A 19,863-nucleotide genomic window follows, 5' to 3' on the forward strand; every position below is an offset into this window, starting at 1 on the left:
TCTTCGAGAAAAGGATCTTACAAAAAATGTGATGATAGTTTTTTAACTATATACATGTATGTACAGTCTTATAAATTGTATCTTTTCTTTTTAAAACATGGTCATGTAATTTTGATTCTATTAGTATACCGATTCTCCTTGAAGAAAATTCGACGCCGCTAAGATGTTTGGTGGACAGGAAAGAACCCGGAAAATACTCATTATTGTACGATTGTAGAAACCGTATGTAGAAACAAATCCTTGAATAATCTATTTTTGATAGGAATGTGGTGATTTTCTTAAATGTCTTGTTAAAAACCTTAGATGGAATCATTTATTTTTTTTTACCAAAGGCTAATCAAAAGAATATAATTCAGGAATTAGAAACATTCTAATTTGTCTTGAGAGATAAAACGTTTCAGTATATACGGATATTATATGAAGAAAAACGTTTATCAATGCAAAACTGGTAAGAATAATATTTAATAATATAAACATCGACTTTGCTATACCCTACACTTTGCAACTGATTGCGCTTCCCTCAGGAGAAATTAGAAAATGAACATACTAGTAGTAGTTGTTGTTGGTATAGGTCTGTCTCTCCTCGGACGGAGCACATCATCAACTATAAAATAAAAGTTGAGATCAATATAAGAGTATCTTAATTTTGAAATTAAAGATATGAACGTTTTCGTGAATTGATATAGCAATGGTATTTAAAAGGAACTACCAAGATAGGACAAGAAGTCGTATCTTTAGTGTTATCACGTGTAGGCATCGATGATACAGATCACAAACATTAGGAAGTGATTACGTACTTGAATTAGCTAATTTCCGAGGAATACTTTTAATATCTCCTCTCCTGTTAACCAGATATCGGTACGTGCTAAGAGGATGCGTTGGAAACTCATCAACTTCGAAAGTATCATTTATGTAAAACCCAACGGTATAGATGTTTATCCCATCATCCTCTGCGCGTTCTGCTGCACGGAATGCGTCATAAGGGTTCGAACTTTGATCCACACCAGTTAGTAAAACAATCAAGTTTCTTGCAAAGTCTCTGTCGCCATTGTACTCCTGGAAATTGTCTAATGAAACAATATCAATAGCGTCCTGCAGGTTACTTTCACCGGGTTGATATGGTATCTGCTGAATCCTATCAATAACTTCTCGTTTGGTATCGAGATCTTGAAGGTGGGCAAATGTATCGGAAGCCGTACTGTACCGCACGAGACCAATGCGGTATTCTTTATCATCAATGCTGAGATTACGCGCGAGATTTTGGGCGAAGTCCTTCATTTGATTAAATACTCTTCTGTCATTCACAGAAGAATCAAGCAGAAATACAACATCATAACCGGTGTCACGTGGTTTTGTTGTAGTTGTGGTAGGTATAGGTGTAGTTGTTACTATAAATAAATGACGGTGAAAATTGCAAGTATTCGTGAAAGATGAAAAATCTTTTCTAGCACATTACTCAAAGCACATTAAAAGATATTTATTTCTTAAGTGCATAAAGAAAGATCTGATCAGTTTGAAAATGCCGTGCTAATACATACCTGGGCACGAGGATTCAAAGATTTTTTCATCAAGACCTTCTAATTCATCAAAGGTATTCACAGCAAAGACGTTCAAACTTGCAGGCTCACTGGCTATTCCATTGACTTCTTTCAATTCCTTCAGAGCTATACCTATTGCATATATATGAATGCCCTTTTCTCTTGCCTCTTTTGCCTCAGGGATGGTTCTTCTGTAGTTAATATTGGAAACACCGTCCGTCATAATGATACAGATGTTTGGAACACCTGGTCTGTCGCCATTGCCTTCAGTGAACATGTCTTTATGCATTGTTTGTAAACCATCAGCGGTGTTGGTACTTCCATATCTCCAAGGTATGCTATCTACAGCAGCAAATACGTCAGCTTTGGTTGTGTAGGAGTTTAACTGGAATTCCACCGTGACTTTAGTACTGTAGGACACAAGACCCACACGTACTTCTCCGCCGTCAATATTTGCAGAATGTAGAAACTTTTTGACAAAGTCTTTCATTTTGTCGTAATTATCATTTCCAACACTGGTAGAAGAATCCAGCACGAAGATTAAGTCTACTTGTGCAAAGCATTGGTCTGGAAAACAAGCATATATCACTAGTGGTGTGTATTTGGAATACATTTATATATAAATTTTTATTGAAGAATGATTGATGAAAATGGCGATATTTAGACCTCTGAAAAAAACAAACAAACATGTATGAATACGAACATTTATTAATGTTATTCAAGAAGACATTTTTGATGATTACATGATATGTAATCGTACATGTATTACTATTTTCAATATAAAAATGTCCTCGAAAGTGACTTTTCACTTCGACACCAGATTTCTCGGAAGCATCTCTATGTGAATTGATGTATCCAAAATATTTTATCTCATAAAAGAAACTGAAGTTCTGAATTCATATTCATACAGAGAGTGTAAAAATCTTACTTATTACTGTTGTAGGCATGGTGGTTGTGGTTGTAGTTGTGGTGGTGGTTGTGGTAGGTTTAGGTCTTGATCTTGGTGGCTCCACGTTTTCGTCAACTAAGTTATGCAAATTAGATAGTATATGGTATTGAGTTTTCTGGTCTCCATATTTGAATGATATTTTTTCAAATTGATATCCGATCTGTTTTAGTAAATACCTTTCTTAGGGTGTATTTTTCATTATGTTCATTGGTAATAGAATATAAGATTCATGAACTGAATCAAGTAATATATTTAAACTTACTCATCCCGAGAATATCTCCAGTTGATGAATCGATTACATCATCCCCACCCTCCGTGTTAATGAGGTGACGATAGATATAAAGAGGGTGAGTTGAAGTCTCGTCGATTTCTGTGGTGTCGTTCAAATCGAAGCCGACTGTATACAAGTTGATATTCTCTTTCTCTGCCTCTTCTGCCTCATTCCAGGTGGCGTATATATCATCACTTCTTTCATTGGCAGTCATAAGGACAATGAGATTTCTAGCAAAGTCACGGTCCCCGTTTCTATCATTGAACATTCTACGTCTTACCATACGGATAGCACTTGCTGCATCAGAAGATGTTCCCTGTCTATAGGCAACTCGATCGACAGCAGATAGAACATCCCTCTTTGAAGTATAATCATTGAGATCCCATTGTTTATCGTTAGATTCTCCATATCGCATGAGACCTACTGTGTACTGTTTGTCGTCGATACTAAATTTATTAATTAATGTTCTCGCATATTTCTTCATGGCACCGAATGTTTTCCGAGGAATAGAGGAGTCCATCATGATAACAACGTCATATCCAGAATCACGTGGTGGAGTTGTAGTGGTAGTAGTTGTTGCTATAAATAGACAAGATTTGTTGTATTTTCAAAGAAATGAAAGACAGTAAATCCGTTATTTGTAGTGCGATGCTTTGATTAGGAGTTATAGAGAAGTTTGAAGACATTCTGATCATATCTTGGAAATAACGTTATTTCATGTGTGCTCAAAGTTTGAAATAACTTTCATGCATCAGTCAATCTGATGGAGATCATTATGCGTTTAGAAAATATGCAATTTTTATAACTGATGTTGATATTCTATTTTTGGAGAAGAAAATCGAGGATATTTTCTAGTTAACGATCTGATGAGATTGTGATAATAGTTTTGTTAGTTATATATTGGGATTCTCATACATAAAACTATAAATTGGTTGTTTTTTTTTCAAAAAGAATGTCAAATAAAGATATCATGATTTTGTTGGTTTGTTCATTTTTTTTTTTATCAAAATAAGCCTTTGTCACTAAAATTATTGCTGGATAGGATAGAACCCGAAGAAAACTTCGAAGATTGAGATTGCAGTAACCAGATGTAGTAAACAAAATCGTGAATAATTGGTTTTAGTAGCGAGGTGGCGATTTTCTTGAACGTCCTGTCAATCCATTGTTGGAATCGGTAAAGTTTTCTTCAAAAGCTTATTAAAAGAATATCATATTCAAGAACTTTTGATTCTCATTTGTCATGTGGTCGAAGAGATAAAATGTTTAGTATTTACGCATAGTGTACAAATGAAAGGGTTATAAAGGAAAAATTGCTATAAGATAATGTTTTTTGATACAACTATCGACTTTGCTATACACTACACTTTGCAAGTGATTGTGCTTTTTCTCAAGAGACATTAGAAAATGAACATACTAGTAGTAGTTGTTGTTGGTACAGGTCTATCTCTCCTCGGACGGAGCACGTCATCAACTATAAAATAAAATTTGAGATACATATAAAAATGTCTTGATTTTGAAATTAAAAATATCAATTTTTTGGTGAATGATATAAATATGATATTAAAATGGAACTACCAAGACAGGATTAAGCGGTTCTATCTTTAACGTTATCAAGTGTCAGCGTCGATAATACAGATCACAAACATTACGAAGTGATTACATACTTGAATTAGCTAATTTCCGAGGAATACTTTTAATATCTCCTCTCCTTTTAACCAGATATCGGTACGTGCTAAGAGGATGCGTTGGAACCTCATCAACCTCGAAAGTATCATTTATGTAAAACCCAACGGTATAGATGTTTATCCCATCATCCTCCGCACGTTCTGCTGCACGGAATGCGTCATAAGGGTTCGAACTTTGATCCACACCAGTTAGTAAAACAATCAAGTTTCTTGCAAAGTCTCTGTCGCCATTGTACTCCTGGAAATTATCTAATGAAACAATATCAATAGCGTCCTGCAGGTTACTTTCACCGGGTTGATATGGTATCTGCTGAATCCTATCAATAACTTCTCGTTTGGTATCGAGATCTTGAAGGTGGGCAAATGTATCGGAAGCCGTACTGTACCGCACGAGACCAATGCGGTATTCTTTATCATCAATGCTGAGATCACCCGCAAGGTTTTGGGCGAAGTCCTTCATTTGATTGAATACTCTTCTGTCATTCACAGAAGAATCAAGCAGAAATACAACATCATAACCGGTGTCACGTGGCTTTGTTGTAGTTGTGGTAGGTATAGGTGTAGTTGTTACTATAAATAAATGACGGTGAAAATTGGAAATAATCCCAAAGCATAAAAAACTCTTTTCTAACATATTACGTAAAACACATTAATAGATATTCAATTTTTAAGTGGAAAAAGAAATTTTCAATTTTGTTTCAAATGCTCTGCTTATATATACCTGGGCACGAGGATTCAAAGATTTTTTCATCAAGACCTTCTAATTCATCAAAGGTATTCACAGCAAAGACGTTCAAACTTGCAGGTTCACTGGCTATTCCATTGACTTCTTTCAAGTCCTTCAGAGCTATACCTATTGCATATATATGAATGCCCTTTTCTCTTGCCTCTTTTGCCTCGGGTACAGTTCTTCTGTAGTTAATATTGGAAACACCGTCCGTCATAATGATACAGATGTTTGGAACACCTGGTCTGTCGCCATTGCCTTCAGTGAACATGTCTTTATGCATAGTTTGCAAACCATCAGCGGTGTTGGTACTTCCGTATCTCCAAGGTATGCTATCTACAGCAGCGAATACGTCAGCTTTGGTTGTGTAGGAGTTTAACTGGAATTCCACCGTGACTTTAGTACTGTAGGACACAAGACCCACACGTACTTCTCCGCCGTCAATATTTGCAGAATGTAAAAACTTCTTGACAAAGTCTTTCATTTTGTCGTAATTATCATTTCCAACACTGGTAGAAGAATCCAGCACGAAGATCAAGTCTACTTGTGCAAAGCATTGGTCTGGAAAACAAGTATATATTACTAGTGATGTGTATTTTTAATGAAACATTTATATATCAATTTTTATTCAAGAATGATCGATAAAAGTGGCGATATTGAGACCTCTGCAAAAACCATATATGAATTCTAACATTCATCAATGTTAGTCAGGAAGAAATATTTGATGATAACATGTTATGCAATTGTATTGCTTTTTTCTAATAGAAACATGTGAACGGAAGTGTCTTTTCACTTCGACATCAGATCTCCTGGAAACATCTTTATGTAAAGTGATGTATTCAAAATATTTTATCTCATAAAAGAAACTGAACTTCTGAAATTCATATTCATACAAAGAGTGTAAAAATCTTACTTATTACTGTTGTAGGCAGGGTGGTTGTGGTTGTAGTTGTGGTGGTGGTGGTAGGTTTAGGTCTTGGTCTTGGTGGTTCCACGTCTTCGTCAACTAAGTTATGCAAAGTAGATAGTATATGGTATTGAGTTTTCTGGTCTCCATATTTGAATGGTATTTTTTTCAAATCAACGAAAGGTGAAGATAATGAGCAGTGGTCAATCTGAAAACTCCTATAAGCATTACAAAGAGAATTGGGCAAACATGGACCCCTTGGTAAACCAAAGGTGGGATCAGGTGCCTAGGAGGAGTAAGCATCCCGTGCCAACCGGTCACATCGGCCTGAACTCTATATCTTAATCAGGTAAACGGAATTATTCCTAGTCAAAATTAGTGTGCCAAAAACAGTCTAACAATCGGTATGAAAAACGTCAGACAGCATTTGACCCAATGATAGGTTCTATTGGCAAACTATATCGTTTTAAAGACCATATAAATTGCGAAATACTGATATTAAACGAGAATGTTGAAACCCCTGCACCACCAACTTGTTTATTAGTAGCCTGTCTCGATTTAAAAACTGACGTTACACAGAACAAGTCCTTGTGTTTCGATTCAGTTGAGAGATATGAACATCACATGCAGGTGATGATAGAATATTTGTATATAGATATAGGACGTTGACGATGGATAAACTGAAATTATCCCGTTTGCTATTAAGTTGAGTTGCTAGTTTGCCTTTAGTATCTACTTTCAATAAAATATCTAAGTAAGTATGAAGCAGAAGTGGACGACTCTGTGGTGTTTTTTTTATTTCGAGTTCACAGGGATATATCAAATCGACATATGAATGAAAGTTATTAATGTTAATAGATAAAACGTCGTCTATATACTGTAGACGTATTATATTTGGCGTGTACGATATTTGGCGGAAATCGTTTTTTCAACAAGTTAGCGTAGATTTGATTTAGCGCATTCCTGAATTACTTTAAACATCTAGATTTACGGATGGCATTTAGCGATGTACTTGATTTAGCGGAAGCTGCGTTCCGCCAAAGGCGCTAAATAGAATACACAGCCAAATGTAATACATTTACAGTATCTAAATGTCGAATTGAAGACCACAGCAAGATATTTTTTTCAGATCTGGTTGAGTAAATACATTTCCTAGGATGTATTTTTCATTACGTTTATTGGTAATCTAATACAAAAATTACGTGTCGATCAAGTGATATATTTAAACTTACTCATCCTGAGAATATCTGCAGTGGATGAATCGATCGCATAGTCTCCATCCTCCGTGTTGATGATGTGACGATAGATATAAAGAGGGTGAGTTGAAGTCTCGTCGATTTCTGTGGTGTCGTTCAAATCGAAGCCGACTGTATACAAGTTGATATTCTCTTTCTCTGCCTCTTCTGCCTCATTCCAGGTGGCGTATATATCATCACTTCTTTCATTGGCAGTCATAAGGACAATGAGATTTCTAGCAAAGTCACGGTCCCCGTTTCTATCATTGAACATTCGACGTCTTACCATACGGATAGCACTTGCTGCATCAGAAGATTTTCCCTGTCTATAGGCAACTCGATCGACAGCAGATAGAACATCCCTCTTTGAAGTATAATCATTGAGATCCCATTGTTTATCGTTAGATTCTCCATATCGCATGAGACCTACTGCGTACTGTTTGTCGTCGATGTTGAATTTATTGATTAATGTTCTAGCATATTTCTTCATGGCACCGAATGTTTTCCGAGGAATAGAAGAGTCCATCATGATAACAACGTCATATCCAGAATTGCGTGGTGGAATTGTAGTGGTAGTAGTAGTTGCTAAATTGAGAAATGAAACCGCGTATGCATTCTGACAATGCTAATAGTATACAATATACTCGATATACTGTGCAGGTGTAATGTGCTACAAATGTTTGTGAGATGAACGTTTTAAATCTTTCCTGATTTCCATATTTGTAAATAGTTTATTTGAAATAATAGAACGTTTCAACTAATGACGAATTATTTGTAAACTTCGTTAAGCTCTGTATTTATGTGATTAAAGTGTGGAATTCATTAAATCAGTAAGTAGTACTTACTTGTGGTTGTAGTAGTCGGATACGGTCTCTCCCTTCGTGGTTGAATATTTTCATCAACTATTAAGATTAGAAAGAAATTAAACGTAAAGATACTTTAAGAGATTTTTCAACGCGAATTTATCATATGTGGACAATTATGACAAATATCATTCACTATTTCGTTGTATAGTTTTAAGCACAATTGCCATATTCTTACTAGACTTGGTTAAATCGTTCATTGCTCTTTGTGCATCTCCTCTATTGTTGATCAGGTATTGGAAAGTGTATAGCGGATGTGTAGATACTTCATCTATTTCAAAAGTGTTATTCAAATAAAATCCTACAGTGTATAGATTTATTCCCAAGCTCTCCGCTCGTTCTGCTGCTCTGAATGCGTCATAAGGGTTTGAACTTTGATCCACACCAGATAGTAAAACAATCAAGTTTCTTGCAAAGTCCCTGTCTCCATAGTCTTCTCTAAACATGTTGAGGATGACAGTATCGAGAGCATTTTGTAAATTACTCTCTCCTGGTCTGTAGTTCATTCTTAACATGTCCACAATTAAATCATCTGTTTGATCAAACTTATTCAGTTGTGTAAGAGTTTCAGCATCTGTACTATATCGCATAAAGCCGATACGATATTCCCCATTATCGATGCCAACTTTGCGTGTCAATTGAATGGCAAAATTTTTCATTTCCTCAAATAATGACTGACGTGAAACTGAGGAATCAAACATAAAAACAACATCATATCCAGAGTCACGAGCTTTTGTTGTAGTTGGTAAGGTTGAGATAACTGAAAATATATTTTTAAAATTTGAATTGATGACATTGGATATTATCAAAAACATAACAAAAATATGCCAAAAATCAAAAGCCATGTTCTTCAAAGTACAGGTATTCTAAAACAAGTCAAGGACAGTATGATTCCAATCTTGCTTAGAAATCTTAGCTATCTTATCTGTAGAACAATGACAGAAGAGGTTATTGAGTCAGTCAGTGTTTCTTCTTCTGATTATACGTCTACTTTCACTATATTAACTTATTTTCACAACTGATGTGATGCACAAGGGAGTTAAGGCAACTACCAGTGATGTGGCTGGTAGAAACTCGGCATTGTTCTAAAAACATATAAATACCAAAACATATTTTGATAAGTATATGTAGCAAATTTTCAAGTATAACGGGTTAGCTAAATGAAGACCATTTGCTAATATTTCTTGAAACACTTACAGAGGAAACAAAGCTCGTTACATTATATGCTAAGGAGTTTATTGACATGTCGACACCTAAGTAGTCTTTGTTTTAGGCAAAAATGGATCTTTTATTTTTCGGTTTAATCTAGACTATGCTATGCATTTTTGTGACTCTGTCGAGCACTTTTTATACAACTATCTTTCTTTAAAATCAATTTTAATGTAAATTTAACGAAATCCTGCACATGTGCAGAAGTGATTTATTTCGGCACGTGATTGACACCAACATGTGACACTAAAAGTTAAATTACCTCGGATACATTTGATGTTCGTAACTTATTCTTACCAATCAACTTCGATAAAGTTGTTTAATTAGTCGACATAATCGGAGATTTTTGAGGTTTTCAGAATTCATCGTATTCAAGTAAACTTAAAATCTAGCTTCACATTTTATGATAACAAACAAGTTATGTAATGTACCACTTGACCATTCATCTCTGGTGTTTCCAGGGGTCTGTGTTTACATTTCTCTTTATATGAATTACGAGATTGATCACTGTCCGTTATCTTCACGTTTTCATGATATCGACTGGACGCCGAAATACAGATTGAAATCTAACAATATTGGTCGAAATGAAGCACAAATTAGGATGTGTATTCTTCGACTCATTTAATAATGTTAAACGACATAAGCATTTTGGTAAATGATTGTGACGTCATATAGTCAGTCCGCTGAATGAAATGTGAAGATAACGAACAGTGATCAATCTCATAACTCCTATAAGCAATACAAAATAGATAGTTAGGCAAACACGGACCACTGGATACACCAGAGGTGAGATCAGGTACCTAGGAGGAGTAAGCATCCCCTGTCAACCGGTCACACCCGCCGTGAATGTGCATTAAAGTTTGGCTTCATCACGACCAAATGTGATTGGTAAGTTGCCTAACTCCCAGATCAAATTACTTTATTTAGGCATATTATCCATAATGTATGTTCACATGTATTTCCAAATTATATTGAACAGACCTGGGCAAACAGACTCAAATATCTTTTCATCTAAGCCTTCCAATTCGTCGAATGTATTCACTGCAAAAGCGTTTAAGCTGGCCGGCTGACTTGCTATTCCATTTAATTCTTCTACGTCTTTCAAAGCAATGCCTATGGCGTAGATGTGAATACCCTTCTGACGTGCAGCCTCTGCTTCAGGAATTGTTCGACGGTAATTTATGTTGGAAACACCGTCAGTCATTATTACACAAATGTTTGGGACATCTGGTCTGTCGCCGTTGGCTGCGGTAAACATGGTTTCGTGCATTGACTTCAGACCATCTGCTGTATTTGTACTTCCGTATCGCCATGTGATTTTATCCACTGCGTCGAATACAGCTGTTTTAGTGTTGTAATCGTTGAGATTGAATTCGACTGTTACCCGGGAACTATAGGATACCACTCCTACTCTTACTTCACCACCATCAATATTCGCCGAGTGTAAGAACTTCTTTACAAATTGTTTCATCTTGTCGTAGTTGTCTTGTCCAACGCTGGTGGAGGAGTCCAAAATGAAAACGAGGTCCACCTTAGCGAAGCATGTGCTTCCTGTAAAGTGTATTGAAAAGTTATTGTTCTTACTGAAATTAATATTGCTGTAAAATTACAGCCATACAAAGGCTTTGCATGTTCGACCATGGAATCTTGTTGTAAACATTGTAATTAGCTGTGCAAGTGTAAGTTTTACATTTGACGTTAAATCATATTGCGAAAAAGTCATAAATACGACTTGTTTGAGATACAGTAACAACGGTTACAGCGATTATGCTTTGAATAAATTACATGTTCTGATTAAATGATTCATTGAAAGATAAAAGTAACGAATAACTAATTGGATATAACAACTTATGTTTATTTCAAAGCAAACCATGACGTACCTGTTTTCTCGCGTAGCTATGTTTTACTATGTCTTTTTGTGTAGTTATTTAACGTTAGTACTAAGAAATGAAATTATCAATAAAATACCGTTTTTGATTAAGAAGCAAGAGAATAGGGCAGTGTTTCACGATATTGTATATTAACGAAACCATATTCTTTCACAAACCACAAACGAAAACTAATGAAATTCGAATATAACGTTTTCTTACCAGATGATGGAACTGCTGCTGTTGTTGTGATGGCTGTAATAAAATGAAACCGTCATGAATTCAATAACCATCATATCAAACTACGGTATTTCTAAATAAATTTAGTTTCATATACCATGAAAACCTAAACCGTAAGAGTAAGGTTAGAAAATGGTAAAAATCTTAATATCTTTTTATTTCGCATAGACATTATTTGTCGAAATGCACATCTGGTGCATCAAAATTGGTACCGTATAAATTTTACATTATGACCCCTGGGTCGAGGCTTCTGCTGGTGGAATGTTAGTCCCCGAGGGTCTCTACAGCCCAGTAGCTAATCATTTTGTTACTAGCTTGAAAATAAGGATGTACATTTAATTGCTGTGATAAAATTTAGAAATTCATTTCCAAATTAAGGATTATCTCCCTGCATAGCTCTTATCCTTAGACGAATTTGACTCCACTTTTTTGGCACTCTGTTTTCCCTTAAAATAGCTCTTACAAGCTTATTGTTATTTCGGATTTTAAAAATTTCGGTTGAGCATCACTGAAGAGACATTATTTGTCGAAATGCGCATCTGGTGTATCAAAATTGGTACCGTATAAATTTTACATTAAGACCCCTGGGTCGAGGCCTCTGCTGGTGGAATGTTAGTCCCCGAGGGACTCTACAGCCCAGTAGCTAAGTACTTCGTTACTAGCTTGAAAATACGGATGTATATCTAATTGCTGTGATAAATTCATTTCCAAATTAAGGATTATCTCCCTCATGCATAGCTCTTATCCTCAGACGAATTTGACTCCACTTTTTTGGCACACTGTTTTTCCTTAAAATAGCTCTTACAAGCTTATTGTTATTTCGGAATTAAAAAATCTCGGTTGAGTATTACTGAAGAGACATTATTTGTCGAAATGCGCATCTGGTGCATCAAAATTGGTACCGTATAAGTTTTACATTCTCAGAAATGAAATATTAATTGTATGTCTCTCTAGATATATTTTAGCTTTTTGGAATATCAATTAATCTATAATAATGGCAAGTCGATAAAAAGATAGTTTAGTGATCGGAGATATATAAGCATATGCATAAAACTGTATATATATCACAGTACCCAGCCTTGCGTCTTTCAGCTATATCCATATTTCTCATTATAGGGTTTAGGTGATCATAACTGAGATTATTTACGGAGATAAACATAATCATAAGTTGAATAGAATAAAAATCATCTTACGTGGCAGGGGTCTTTGCCTGCGAGGTTCAGTACGCCCGTCAACTGTAGAGGAAAAGAACGATTGATATAAGACGAAGTAAAAATATGTGTATGTAGCCAGAATCACTTAGAAATATCATGATAAGAACTGTTTTCAAAAACTATACATGTGTCTCCGTTTCTTCTCTTTTGATCAAATATTTGATTTTTTCTTTAAAACAAGAATGATCAATATTTTCATTTCAAATCTATTAATTAGATTTTATGCGGCTGTTTGCTGGAATGATGATATCGCACCTATATTTTGACCAATTTCTAGTTCTACGTCCCGTTGATAATGTTTTCATATTGAGACATCAACGGCTGTATGTGCCGTGGCTAGTGTATTCAACTGAGGTCAAATGTGAACTAGTCTAAGTTTAATGACCCCGTGGTCAGTGTATTCTACTAGCTTGCCCTGATTTAACAATATCTATGATAGTAATGGTGTTCATCTCTTATGAGATTGTAAAAGGATAAAGAGGGGAAAAGTTATTTTTATTGCCTCGCCACGTAAGAGCAAGCGTTATCTGCATCGTTATATAGAAAGTATACCACCATAGACAGCAAAACCAAATGCTATCATGTTGCTATGTTTGAATATTACTCTATCCTTCAAATGCAGTATATAAATAATTATAGAATATATAAAACAATTCTAATCAAATGAAACAGTAGTTTTGGGTTTTTTGTTTTGTTTTATTTAGAATTATGTGAACACCAAATCAAAAAGTAGTATTCAGCACACATAGGTGTAAAATCAGAACAAGATATACATATCTATTGCCTAATTAAGTACATGGTGATTTGAAATAAAATAGAAAATAATTATTCTTATAATCTATTACAGTTCAGCAGCATTATTTGTCTGCAAAAGCAAAAGCAATAAATAATGAAACATTCCAACATTAACTTGCATTCGTGTTGGTTTACCTATGCTTTAGTGACTTTAGAGTACTGGACACTTGTGTTTACAATAATGACACTTACTTGAATTGAATAATGTTGCTGGAACAATCACGACATCGACCCCAGAATCAACTGTATAATGATAGTCTTTCAATGGCCAAGTGCTGATTTGTTCCAGTTCCTGTGTGTCATTAATAGAGAATCCTACCGTATACAGATTTATTTCAGCATCTTCTGCGCGCTCAGCTGCGCGGTACGATTCATATACGTCCTCACTTTTATCGGCACCGGTGAGCAACACTATGAGATTTCTACCATCTACCCTGTCGCCGTTTTCAGTGGTGAACATTTGGTTTTTAACGTAGTCTATTCCTTTTCCAATTTCTCGTTTCCCCGACCCTCGGATATACGGAAGTCTTAACACTGCAGAAAGAATGTCGCTTTTTGTGTCATGTCTATTAAGCTGCCATGTGGCAGTGATGTCAGTGTCTTGTGTGTATTGTGCGAGGCCAACTCTGTATTGTCCATTATTTATATCGAACATATCAATCTGCTGAGAAAGATAATTTTTCATGTTCTCAAAAACGCTCCTGGGAGTACCGAAAGAGTCCACCAGAAAAACAACATCATAGCCGATTTCAAACTCAGGTACTGTAATAGAAACATATAACTTAAGAAAATGAGAACGAAATATTCTTTAATTTCCATGATAAATAGATATTACATATGTATTGTTTTGAATATGAAGACGAAATATTAAAACGTTTTTGTTAACATGCAGAAGGATTTCTATAATTAGTTAAAAAAGGTACATAAAAACAATACCACAGATCATGCAGATACCTGGACAAGCAGAGGACGCGATAATTTCATCTTCCAATCCACCTAACTGAACAAACGACGGGATAAAAAATGTGTTTCTTCCAGTAGGTTCAGATGCCATCGAACTGATTTCCGAAAGATCCCCTAAACCTAAACCAACCGCAAAAATATGTACACCTTTAGCTTTGGCCAGCATAGCCTCTTGAGTTGTACTTTGAGGGTTGATGGATGGACCGTATGTTGTGATAATGGCTATATTTGGGGCATTTGGTCTATCCCCTTTTGAAGGTGTGAACATATCTAAATGCATGGCGCGGATTCCCTGTGCTGTATTTGTTGATCCATAACGCCAAGGTATTCTATCAATAGCTTGCTCCAATTCTCTTTTCGTAGCAAAATCGTTTAGGTTAAACTCTATTGTGTACTTTGAACTGAAAGTTACTATTCCAATTCGTACTTCACCATTGTCAATATTCAGTTGATTGAGGAATTTTTTGCAGAAGTTAAGCACTTTCACAAAATCTTCGGGTTTGATACCAATGGAAGAATCCAGAACAAACACTACGTCCGCCCGGTCAAAGCACACTAAAAGAGTAATTCATCTAATCTAAAACACGACCACCTACAGGGGAAAGCATTCCACAACCAACATTAACACAAACACATGTGAAATCACACATCCATAAATTCATTGAAACTTTACAAACCTGGAAGAGTCGTAGTTGGTGCTGTTGTTGTAGATGGAGGTATTACTGCACCTGAAAATGATACAAGTTTGCAATGTTCTAATTGGGTCTATACCGATATCTACGTCTTAATGTTTGAATATGATGTTTCAGAAACATTCCTATGAGAATATTTCTGAGAATTAGTCTTCTGGAGTACGATGTTATATACATTGGGCTCTCCCCATATTGTCAATTTCAGGCATGTTTATTTTGTGTTAACGACAATGATTAACATTGGACGGTTGGAATTCATATCGGCCTAAACTCTACCCCTCTATCAGGTGACGTTTCTTACATTCATATGAGAACAAATTTATTTAAAAGATCTTTTGATGCGACCTTTATAATATTAGAAATATAATTTTTCATTCATATATTGGATACAGTATATCCCAGTGACCTAAAATGAAAGACATCATGAAGTATTTCACATCTGCTTCATATTTGGATATTTTAGTCAATATAGACGTTAACTGATTCGATACGCGAGAGTATGTTATGCATATGATCAATCTTTATACCGAGACAAGCTACTGACAAATAAGTTGGTGTTCCAGATGTTTCAACAGTTCCGATTAAAGTAAACTTTTCGCAAATGCTATGGGCGGGTGTGACCGGTCGACAGGGGATGTATACTCCCCCTAGGCACCTGATTCCACCTCTGGTGTGTCCAGGGGTCCGTGTTTGCCCAACTATCTATTTTGTATTGCTTATAGGAGTTATGAGATTGATCACTGATCGTTATTTTCGCCTTTCATGTTGATCTTATTTGCAGATAAAACCTGTAATTCGGTCGAATGCTACATGAATGCCGTTCTTTACCGCTTACTCCTCCTAGACACCAAATCCCAGAGGTCCATTTTGCCTCACGTTCAATTTTATGTTCTTTATAGGGTATACAGATTGATTACTGTTAATAGTTATTGTTGCGTTTTATCATCTACTAAAAGCTACTAAAATTAAACACGAACGTACCCCAAGAAAGAATGCTTTATCTAGTTCATGCAGTGGTAGAAGTGTACACCTTAAGACGTTGTACCAGACTAGTAGAACACAGCACGAACGAGCAAGTGCCATTATTTTTTATGAAAACGCTGAACAATGAGTAACGTAGCACTGTTAGTTTGGAAGAAACCCTGGACAATGAAGAACGTAGCACTGTTAGTTTGGAAGAAACCCTGGACAATGAGGAACGTAACACTGTTAGCTTCGAAGAGAACGCTGGATGATTCGAACTAAACGATAGACAATTTTCATTTGTTTTAGAAAAATTTGATTGATTAGAACAGAATGCATGTAGATGAGAACAATGAATTTATGAAGAATGGGACGATTTCTTCTGAGAACAAAATAGTTAGGTTAAGAGCGGTGTGATTATGTGCATGAAACGAGTTGCAAATTTTATGAATGAAATAAAGTTTAATGGAACTTTTCTATATCAACAGAAAAAAGAGCTTGGTGTTTTAATAACTATTTACTGTGATGTCTCTCGTTTACGAAGCGACAACTCTACCACTGAGCTATAGCGATCGGTGTCTACGTTTGAGTTTGGGTAAAATTGATTTAAGATGTAATTGGAATGCGGGATAATTTTGAGTTGGAACGAAACTTATACTCCGTGAAGTAGAAACGAAAAGCGAAAAGATTACAAATAGGAAAAATAAAAGTAATACAGAAACACATTTCAATTTATTTGGAGAAGAAACACTGGTATATCTTACTTTCGCAAATAGACTGGAATATTTTTTCGTCCAGTCCTTCAAGTTCGTCAAAATTTTTCACAGAGAAAGCGTTGGCTCTTGGTGGAAATGATGCGATGCCATTGACCTCCTGCATTTCAGTAAGCCCTATTCCAATGGCGTATATATGAATGTTTTTCTCTTTGCCATTTTTGGCTTCAGTTAGAGTTCTTCTTCCATTGATATTAGAAACGCCATCAGTGATGACAATAGCTATGTTTCTTATATCTTGTCTATCTCCATGCAGGGTTGAAAACATGGTTTCATGCATTGTTTGTAAAGCGTCGGCAGTGTTGGTGCTCCCATAGCGCCATGGGATATCGTCAATCGCAGTAAAGAGATTCTGTTTAGATTTATATTTTTTTAAATGAAATTCAATGGTGACCTTGGTGCTATAAGATAATATTCCAACTTGAACATCGCCTGAGTCTATTTCAGCTGAATGTAAAAATGTTTTGACGAACTCTTTCATTTTGTCGAAGTTGCTCTGACCAACACTTGTTGAGGAGTCGAGGACAAACACAAGATCAACTTTTTCACTACAGACTGGAAATAGAAAACTTTAATGATTGCTTTCATCGGAAATGAAATGAATATACGTAAATGCATAATTACCTTAAGTTAGTTATATTTAGAATATGTACGATTCAAAAGTAGTTGGGGGATGACCTGAATGTTTGATTGAAATCGTTGATATTTGATATATTTCACAGTATTTGCTCTGAGTTAATGTTGCTTTGAATAATGGTTAGAAAAGGATGTATAGGTAAAATGCAAGTTTGTAAAACAGATTGATTAGGGGAAGAGCTGTTGTTAAATTGTAATGAAAATTAACAAACCTTGTTAATTTTGATCATATATCAATAAGGTTATGGGATAGCCTTGAAACAATGTACTGTAAATCATATTTTATTCACGAGAATATACGAGTAATTTTGCGAGATCAGTCAATCGCGGAAATTTAAATTTCGCGAATGAACTCTTCAATATTAAAGACTTAAAGGACACAACGCATGTTTCTAAACTTAATATTTTCAGCAAAATTAATTTTTTTTCATGCCTAAAACTACTTTATATGTGTTTTAAATGAAATATGTTGTGTAGTTTTCGAGTTTGAAAGCGATGAAATTCAAATCTTGCGATATGCATATTTATTTTTCGCTATTTTACGCGATATTATGTGACGTCATATGCGCCCTCGGGTTTGAAAACATATATCAGCCATTTCATAAACAGATTAGATTTAATCGACAAAAAACCAATTATCGCGTTAACGGCTTGTAAATAATATTGCATTAAGATGCTTTGTGCCGTGCTTGGGTGTACTAGTTGTCGATAGAAAGGATTTAGACTGAGTATTTTTCAATTTTTCGAAGGAAGTTACAAGAAGAAAGGCGTGGATATTTTTTGTTTTAGAAAGAACCTTACCTTAAAACAAACACCCGGTCATCTTTTAAAAAACCAGAGATCCTAATAAAATGCGAGAAAATGGATATATCGAAGCTATAAGCACTGATAGGCCTACAGCATACATGTACATTCTATTTTGGTCTTCAAATTCAATACACACTCGGATCAACTGACCTTCTCCTTGTAACAACATATACAATGTAACTTGTGCATTCAGTTTCTATCAACTGGTAGATTTACCAAAAAAAAAAAAATTAATGATACAAAATAATTGAACTTTTAATGATATAAGTAATAGAATATTTTATTTCCTAGCTTTAAATTGAATTATAAAATTATTTCCTCATTGAACTCGTAAAATCTTTCAAGAGTGTGTCAGCACAACGCCGTGCTTCCACTTCCTAACGACATGCTGATCACAATTAAAAAATAATAATAAGATTACTTTATCAAAATAAAATAATGTGATTTCCACTTTAAATTTGATTATTTTTTATTCATTTGTGTGGGTTTTTTCTTTTTCTTTCTTTCCGAAATGCACCCGTGACAGTAGCTTGGCCTAGGGCCTAGTTGTCAACAATGTAACGTATTATAATTTGTCTAATTCAAAAATAAATAATGATTGCACTGTTTATTTGAGAAAAACAGCGCCATTTGCAGATGTATAAATGCATAACATTACCACACAGTTTGTAGACAGCGACCCATATAAACATTTACTCGCAATGTTGCCGATTTCATACTCACTTTCCTCGCTATATTTGGGTATTTACATCGCTATTTATGCACCGGTGGCGAAAACATATAAAACGCGGGAAATTTGTCAACACCGATTCAAATGTTGCCCATGGTGAATAAATTAGGTCCCTAAAAGCTGAGTTTTTAAAAATAATATCTCACAGTAATTTCACAATATGAAGGATGCATGTGACGTCACTGTACAACGTGATTACATACCTAATTAACTAGACTTTTTTTGAAATCGGGGCTTAGATTTAAAGTCTGTATTGTGTTTAATGATCGCAAAATTTCGGCGAACGAACTATTAGAATTAATTACTATGAGCATAAAGAAGGCAAACTGCATGTAATTTTGTGTACTTTGAAAACATGAGATGTGTCCTTTAAGCGTTATATAATAATCCGCGAAAGTTAACGTTATGTGTCATTATTTTATCTTGTAAAACATAAGTTCCCGCAAATAAAGAGATCTACAGTATTACACGTATCTATTTTGTGGCTATGAATCACATCAAACACATTCTAAGTAAATCTGTATTCAACATGAACGTAATAACATATACCTGTTTGTTTTGAAGGCCCAGCCAGTGAAGATTGCTCTGCAAGAAACGTTTGTTACACTGTAAATTCTGGTTAATGTATCATAGACATTAAAGATTTTAACAATCACAAAAGGAGACAACAAAATTGAGAAAATGAAGAATGTACATTTGATCGGAAACAAAAAACATCACGTTCGCAATTATTAATGCATACAATGTACATACGGAAAAACATGATTACCTTGTTTTTATCAAAGATTTCATGAAATA

General features: G+C 35.1%; 1 protein-coding gene across 1 annotated transcript in view; it reads right to left on the bottom strand.

The window, feature by feature from the left end:
* The window catches only part of LOC125682036 (uncharacterized), a 97,077-nt gene that overhangs the window by 38,452 nt on the left and 38,762 nt on the right, over positions 1-19,863 (bottom strand). The window contains exons 21-40 of the mRNA XM_056157522.1: positions 19,615-19,650; positions 16,884-17,447; positions 15,142-15,192; positions 14,456-15,019; positions 13,694-14,263; positions 12,686-12,727; positions 11,475-11,507; positions 10,366-10,935; positions 8,354-8,935; positions 8,158-8,214; positions 7,310-7,897; positions 6,084-6,176; positions 5,165-5,731; positions 4,423-5,013; positions 4,173-4,229; positions 2,750-3,337; positions 2,467-2,562; positions 1,539-2,105; positions 798-1,388; positions 548-604 (exon numbers count right to left, since the gene is read on the bottom strand). Of these exons, the coding sequence (XP_056013497.1) occupies positions 548-604; positions 798-1,388; positions 1,539-2,105; positions 2,467-2,562; positions 2,750-3,337; positions 4,173-4,229; positions 4,423-5,013; positions 5,165-5,731; positions 6,084-6,176; positions 7,310-7,897; positions 8,158-8,214; positions 8,354-8,935; positions 10,366-10,935; positions 11,475-11,507; positions 12,686-12,727; positions 13,694-14,263; positions 14,456-15,019; positions 15,142-15,192; positions 16,884-17,447; positions 19,615-19,650 (6,864 nt within the window). The remainder of the gene's footprint in view (positions 1-547; positions 605-797; positions 1,389-1,538; positions 2,106-2,466; positions 2,563-2,749; positions 3,338-4,172; positions 4,230-4,422; positions 5,014-5,164; positions 5,732-6,083; positions 6,177-7,309; positions 7,898-8,157; positions 8,215-8,353; positions 8,936-10,365; positions 10,936-11,474; positions 11,508-12,685; positions 12,728-13,693; positions 14,264-14,455; positions 15,020-15,141; positions 15,193-16,883; positions 17,448-19,614; positions 19,651-19,863) is intronic.

Source organism: Ostrea edulis, chromosome 2 (genome assembly GCF_947568905.1).
Source record: "Ostrea edulis chromosome 2, xbOstEdul1.1, whole genome shotgun sequence".
In the NCBI taxonomy this organism is placed as follows: domain Eukaryota; kingdom Metazoa; phylum Mollusca; class Bivalvia; order Ostreida; family Ostreidae; genus Ostrea; species Ostrea edulis.